At 43.7% G+C, this 8,105-nt stretch overlaps 1 protein-coding gene across 1 annotated transcript in view; it reads right to left on the bottom strand.

Annotated features, from left to right (window-relative positions):
• LOC109887386 (galanin receptor type 1-like) overlaps positions 1–3,822 on the bottom strand; it is a 42,110-nt gene extending 38,288 nt beyond the window's left edge. Inside the window, exon 1 of the mRNA XM_031812617.1 lies at positions 2,707–3,822. Within this exon, the coding sequence (XP_031668477.1) occupies positions 2,707–3,381 (675 nt within the window). The 5' untranslated portion in view covers positions 3,382–3,822. The remainder of the gene's footprint in view (positions 1–2,706) is intronic.
• Positions 3,823–8,105: the final 4,283 nt, after the last annotated feature.

Here is an 8,105-nt window from a genome sequence, read left to right on the forward strand (position 1 = left end):
CGGCGTAGTGTGTTACTGATGGTAGGCTTTGTTACTTTGGTCCCAGCTCTCTGCAGGTCATTCACTAGGTCCCCCCGTGTGGATCTGGGATTTTTGCTCACCGTTCTTGTGATCATTTTAACCCGGAGATTATCAGTGGTCTTGTGTGTCTTCCATTTCCTAATAATTGCTCCCACAGTTGATTTCTTCAAACCAAGCTGCTTACCTATTGCAGATTCAGTCTTCCCAGCCTGGTGCAGGTCTACAATTTTGTTTCTGGTGTCCTTTGACAGCTCTTTGGTCTTGGCCATAGTGGAGTTTGGAGTGTGACTGTTTGAGGTTGTGGACAGGTGTCTTTTATACTGACCACAAGTTCAAACAGGTGCCATTAATACAGGTAACGAGTGGAGGACAGAGGAGCCTCTTAAAGAAGAAGTTACAGGTCTGTGAGAGCCAGAAATCTTGCTTGTTTGTAGGTGACCAAATACTTATTTTCCACCATAATTTGCAAATAAATTCATAAAAAACACTATGTGATTTTTTGGATTTTGTTTCTCATTTTGTCTGTCATAGTTGAAGTGTACCGATGATAAAAATTACAGGCCTCTCTCATCTTTTTAAGTGGGAGAACTTGCACTTTTTCTTGAACTTTTTTGCCCCACTGTACATGCCTACAAACACATGATAACATACACACACAGACGTACAAATGGATTTTGCGTTGTAGATATGTGGTCGTGGAGAATGGGCTCTGAGGGCACACACTTAGTGTGTTGTGAATTCTGTAATGAACATATTGCAATATTTTTACAATTGTATAACTGCCTTAATTTTGCCAAATTATTATTATTATTAATAATAATAATTATAATAATAATAATAATTATTATGGATGGGGATCCATAATAAATAAATAAAGTATGGTAGTAGGTGCACCGGTTTGAGTGTGTCAAGAAAGGCAACAGCGCTGTGTTTTTCAAACTCAACAGTTTCTCATGTGTGTATTAGCTAAGTTAAATTGATGATGAAAAGGGGGTTGTTTTTGTTGGACTTCAGTGCAGCTTTTGACATTATGGATCACAGTCTGCTGCTGGAAAAACGTGTTTTATGGCTGTGTACCTTCCTATCACGCCTACACACACACACACACACACACACACACACACACACACACACACACACACACATACACATACACATACACATACACATACACATACACATACACATACACACACACACACACACACACACACACACACACACACACACAGACACAGACACAGACACACACACACACACACACACACACACACACACACACACACACACACACACACACACACACAGACACAGACGACACACAGACACACACACACACACAGACACACACACACACACACACACACACACACACACACATACACACAGACGACACACAGACACACACACACACACAGAGACACACAGACACACACACACACACACACACACACACATACACACATACACACACACACACACACCGTATGCTGTGTACCTTCCTATCACGCCTACACACACACACACACACACAGACACAGACACAGACACACACACACACACACACACACACACACACACACACACACACACACACACCGTATGCTGCTGTCATTCTGCCTACTATTATAGTGATTTATATAATGAATCAAGGAATATGGCTGGCATTTCTATGGTCATCTATCTGGACAATGATAACATAGAGTCTGACCAAATTATGCAAGATTTTAGTTCTGGGTTAAAAACAACAGTATTTTAGTTCTGGGTTAAAAACAACAGTATTTTAGTTCTGGGTTAAAAACAATAGTATTTTAGTTCTGGGTTAAAAACAATAGTATTTTAGTTCTGGGTTAAAAACAACAGTATTTTAGTTCTGGGTTAAGTGACAGTATATTAGTTCTGGGTTAAACAACAGTATTTGAGTTCTGGGTTAAGTGACAGTATTTTAGTTCTGGGTTAAGTGACAGTGTTTTAGTTCTGGGTTAAGTGACAGTATTTTAGTTCTGGGTTAAGTGACAGTGCTTTAGTTCTGGGTTAAACAACAGTATTTTAGTTCTGGGTTAAGTGACAGTGTTTTAGTTCTGGGTTAAACAACAGTATTTTAGTTCTGGGTTAAACAACAGTATTTTAGTTCTGGGTTAAGTGACAGTGCTTTAGTTCTGGGTTAAACAACAGTATTTTAGTTCTGGGTTAAGTGACAGTGTTTTAGTTCTGGGTTAAACAACAGTATTTTAGTTCTGGGTTAAACAACAGTATTTTAGTTCTGGGTCAAGTGACAGCATGTGTATGGTAACAAATATCAACCAAAGTAGTTTGTTGAAGTAGTTCAGTCTGTAGTAAACCATATTAAGGACTATAAAGGACTGTCAGAAACTCTAGGCCTCTGAACCCAACCCCCCACGGGGTAAAAACAAAACGGTCACGCAGCCGGGTACAAAGAGCACTGACACACGCGCAGGTTTTCCGGAGCGCAGTGGTGCCGCACGTTCGCACTTTGTTCTCGCTCACAGCATTTATTGCCGCGCATGGCTGAAAAACATTAGCATTATAGCCCAATAAATGTAATCATTGTGTCATTTTCCAACCTCACTAGCGTGTTCCAACCTCACTAATGTACACTCTAACCTGTGCGTAAAAAGGGAAGCGTTTGACAGTTTCTCTACTACAGATGAAAAGTTGTCTTACCTTCGCATAGCAGCATATGATCAAGCCCAACGGTAACAGATAGCCAATGACTAAAATTGTGACTTTGTAGGTGTGTTTGGAAGCGCTTGCGTACCACGCTTCCCAGCAGAACGAACTGTTCGGCGCTTCGGGGTGGTCAGTAAGTATCTGGTGTTGCGCCACTGGTATAGAGAATATGAACGATAGTGCCCAAATCACACAGACCCCTATGAGGGCATTCCTCCTGTTGCGAATGCAGGGGGACTTTTTGGAGTGTACAACAGCTATGTACCTGTCCACTGACATGGCAACAAGCGTGAAGATGCTCACCAGCATACACACCATCACTAAATAGTGAACACATTTACATAAAAAGGCTCCAAATATCCACTCAGGTAGGGAGTATATAGTAGCCTGGAACGGGACACAAAATAGCAAAAACAATAGATCCGCTATACTTAAATTGAGGATGAAAATGTTTGTCGTACTTCTGTTGCGCCGGGCCTTGATTTTCCCTATTACTATCATCACTAGAGAGTTCCCGACGACACCCAGGAAAAATATACATCCAAAAATCACCGGAACAATCACCGCCTCCGGACCACCGTGGTCTTCTTCACCGGCACACGCCGTCAGGTTACCGGTGTTTAATAACTCGGTCCAGACGTAGCCCGTTCCGTTGCCCGGCAGCAGCATGGTTTTCTCTCTCACACCGCCGCGGCGTCCTCGTCCAGACGTTCCAGGAGTGTAAGAAATAACAGCGTTGCTATCTCCGGAGAAAGTGGTGATTTTGTCCAGTGCCTCGCATGGTATACAATCTGGTCTATGTATCACACTCAGTCCAGTAACACTGCTGTGTCAAGTTCCAGATGTCTTGGGTTTAGGCTACTTTTACGCATCGTTTGGAGGAAATGGTGATGCGTTTATCCACTTGTGAGAAAAGCGGCCTACAACAAGTGAAAGGAGGCTTGGTCTCCCGATGCGCGTCTTCGACGGAACACACTAACGATAGCCTGGCTATGACAGATACAGTATAACCCAGGCGGTCATGAAGCGGTCAAATGAAACCATGTGTTGTCCAAAACATCTCGGAGCTCCTTATAGTAACATGAACACGGAGACCTTTCAGCGCTGGTTCCTTCTGCTGTAAAAAAACGTACTAAAACCTTAATGGTATAATTAAGCAATAAGAAATGAGTGGGTGTGGTATATGGCCAATATACCACGGCTATGGACTGTTCATAAGCACTACGCAACGCGGGGTGCCTGAACACAGCCCTTAGCCGTAGTATATTGGCCATATACCACAAACCCGTGAAGGTGCCTTATTGCTATTGTAAACAGGTTGCCTACAGGTGGACAACCTCTACTGTGGAGTACGTCTGGAGATCATTATACCATGGAGCTGAAAGGGGTTGAGTGAAACACTGTGAGGTGTGAAGACTGGAAAGAAAAACAACAACCTATTTATACCAGTTCCTCCCGGCTGCAGCGGTCTCTGATTTCTATCATGGTTTTTATGTTATATGATGTTTAATTTCATTGTCTGACATATATATTTATATAATCATTGACAATAACAAGTGTTATTAATATTTGTGCTAACTCGAATCTTGAATATTTGACAGAGAGAAATCCTTGGATAAAATACTACGTGGCAAGACGAAAGTATCACTTGGTTGGATATCCAAGCCAAAAACAAATCACTGCCTCCAGGATAGTTTTGTTCTTCCATGAACCCCTGCATGTCACGTGTGCTCCCTCTCCGGTCTCTCTAGATCACCAGGCTGCTCGTTATGGAGCACACCATCGTTACGCGTGTCAGTGCATTACGACACTCACCTGGACTCCATAACCTCCCCGATTGCCTGCCCTATATATGTCTCTCCCTTTGGTTCCTTCCCTATATATGTCCCTCCCTTTGGTTCCTGCCCTATATATGTCCCTCCCTTTGGTTCCTGCCCTATATATGTCCCTCCCTTTGGTTCCTTCCCTATATATGTCCCTCTCTTTGGTTCCTTCCCTATATATGTCTCTCCCTTTGGTTCCTTCCCTATATATGTCTCTCCCTTTGGTTCCTTCCCTATATATGTCCCTCCCTTTGGTTCCTGCCCTATATATGTCCCTCCCTTTGGTTCCTTCCCTATATATGTCCCTCTCTTTGGTTCCTTCCCTATATATGTCTCTCCCTTTGGTTCCTTCCCTATATATGTCTCTCCCTTTGGTTCCTTCCCTATATATGTCTCTCCCTTTGGTTCCTTCCCTATATATGTCTCTCCCTTTGGTTCCTTCCCTATATATGTCTCTCCCTTTGGTTCCTTCCCTATATATGTCTCTCCCTTTGGTTCGTTCCCTATATATGTCTCTCCCTTTGGTTCCTTCCCTATACATGTCCTTTCCTTTGGTTCCTTCCCTATATATGTCTCTCCCTTTGGTTCCTTCCCTATATATGTCACTCCCTTTGGTTCCTTCCCTATATATGTCCCTCTCTTTGGTTCCTTCCCTATATATGCCTCTCCCTTTGGTTCCTTCCCTATATATGTCCTTTCCTTTGGTTCCTTCCCTATATATGTCTCTCCCTTTGGTTCCTTCCCTATATATGTCACTCCCTTTGGTTCCTTCCCTATATATGTCTCTCCCTTTGGTTCCTTCCCTATATATGTCCTTTCCTTTGGTTCCTTCCCTATATATGTCTCTCCCTTTGGTTCCTCCCCTATATATGTCTCTCCCTTTGGTTCCTTCCCTATATATGTCACTCCCTTTGGTACCTTCCCTATATATGTCACTCCCTTTGGTTCCTTCCCTATATATATGTCTCTCCCTTTGGTTCCTTCCCTATATATATGTCTCTCCCTTTGGTTCCTCCCCTATATATGTCTCTCCCTTTGGTTCCTTCCCTATATATGTCACTCCCTTTGGTTCCTTCCCTATATATGTTCTCCCTTTGGTTCCTTCCCTATATATGTCACTGCCTTTGGTTCCTTCCCTATATATGTCTCTCCCTTTGGTTCCTTCCCTATATATGTCTCTCCCTTTGGTTCCTTCCCTATATATGTCTCTCCCTTTGGTTCCTTCCCTATATATGTCTCTCCCTTTGGTTCCTTCCCTATATATGTCCCTCCCTTTGGTTCCTTCCCTATATATGTCTCTCCCTTTGGTTCCTTCCCTGTATATGTCTCTCCCCTTGGTTCCTTCCCTATATATGTCTCTCCCTTTGGTTCCTTAGAGCCTCTAGTCCTGCTCACTATACCTTATCCAACCTATTAGTTCCACCACCCACACATGCAATGACATCTCCTGGTTTCAATGATGTTTCTAGAGACATTATCTCTCTCTTCATCACTCAATACCTAGGTTTACCTCCACTGTATTCACATCCTACCATACCTTTGTCTGTACATTATACCTTGATGCTATTTTATTGCCCCCAGAAACCTCCTTTTACTCTCTGTTCCAGACGTTCTAGACGACCAATTCTTATTGCTTTTAGCCGTACCCTTATTCTACTCCTACTCTGTTCCTCTGGCGATGTAGAGGTGAATCCAGGCCCTGCAGTGCCTAGCTCCACTCCTATTCCCCAGGCGCTATCTTTTGATGACTTCTGTACCCGTAATAGCCTTGGTTTCAAGCATGTTAACATTAGAAGCCTCCTGCCTAGGTTTGTTCTATTCACTGCTTTAGCACACTCTGCCAACCCGGATGTTCTAGCTGTGTCTGAATCCTGGCTTAGGAAGACCACCAAAAATGCAGAAATTTTAATCCCAAACTACAACATTTTCAGACAAGATAGAACTGCCAAAGGGGGCGGTGTTGCAATCTACTACAAAGATAGCCTGCAGAGTTCTGTCCTACTATCCAGGTCTGTACCCAAACAATTTGAACTTCTATTTTTAAAAATCCACCTCTTTAAAAACAAGTCTCTCACCGTTGCCGCCTGCTATAGACCCCCCTCTGCCCCCAGCTGTGCTCTGGACATCATATGTGAACTGATTGCCCCCCATCTATCTTCAGAGCTCCTGCTGCTAGGCGACCTAAACTGGAACATGCTTAACACCCCAGCCATCCTACAATCTAAACTTGATGCCCTCAATCTCACACAAATTATCAATGAACCTACCAGGTACCTCCCCAAAGCCTTAAACACGGGCACCCTCATAGATATCATCCTAACCAACTTGCCCTCTAAATACACCTCTGCTGTCTTCAACCAAGATCTCAGCGATCACTGCCTCATGGCCTGCATCCGTAATGGGTCAGCGGTCAAACGACCTCCACTCATCACTGTCAAACGCTCCCTGAAACACTTCAGCGAGCAGGCCTTTCTAATCGACCTGGCCGGGGTATCCTGGAATGATATTGATCTCATCCCGTCAGTAGAGGATGCCTGGATATTTCTTTTAAATGCCTTCCTAACCATCTTAAATAAACATGCCCCATTCAAGAAATTTAGAACCAGGAACAGATATAGCCCTTAGTTCTACCCAGACCTGACTGCCCTTAACCAACACAAAAACATCCTATGGCGTTCTGCATTAGCATCGAACAGCCCCCGTGATATGCAGCTGTTCAGGGAAGCTAGAAACCATTATACACAGGCAGTTAGAAAAGCCAAGGCTAGCTTTTTCAAGCAGAAATTTGCTTCCTGCAACACTAACTCAAAAAGGTTCTGGGACACTGTAAAGTCCATGGAGAATAAGAACATCTCCTCCCAGCTGCCCACTGCACTGAATATAGGAAACACTGTCACCACTGATAAATCCACCATAATTGAGAATTTCAATAAGCATTTTTCTACGGCTGGCCATGGTTTCCACCTGGCTACTCCTACCTTGGTCAACAGCACTGCATCCCCCACAGCAACTCGCCCAAGCATTCCCCATTTCTCCTTCTCCCAAATCTGTTCAGCTGATGTTCTGAAAGAGCTGCAAAATCTGGACCCCTACAAATCAGCCGGGCTAGACAATCTGGACCCTTTCTTTCTAAAATTATCTGCCGAAATTGTTGCCACCCCTATTACTAGCCTGTTCAACCTCTCTTTCGTGTCATCTGAGATTCCCAAAGATTGGAAAGCAGCTGCGGTCATCCCCCTCTTCAAAGGGAGGGGCCACTCTTGACCCAAACTGCTACAGACCTATATCTATCCTACCATGCCTTTCTAAGGTCTTCGAAAGCCAAGTCAACAAACAGATTTCCGACCATTTCGAATCTCACCATACCTTCTCTGCTATGCAATCTGGTTTCAGAGCTGGTCATGGGTGCACCTCAGCCACGCTCAAGATCCTAAACGATATCTTAACCGCCATCGATAAGAAACATTACTGTGCAGCCGTATTCATTGATCTGGCCAAGGCTTTCGACTCTGTCAATCACCACATCCTCATCGGCAGACTCGACAGCCTTGGTTTCTCAAATGATTGCCT

The sequence above is a fragment of the Oncorhynchus kisutch genome, unplaced genomic scaffold, assembly GCF_002021735.2.
Source record: "Oncorhynchus kisutch isolate 150728-3 unplaced genomic scaffold, Okis_V2 Okis03b-Okis08b_hom, whole genome shotgun sequence".
Classification (NCBI taxonomy): domain Eukaryota; kingdom Metazoa; phylum Chordata; class Actinopteri; order Salmoniformes; family Salmonidae; genus Oncorhynchus; species Oncorhynchus kisutch.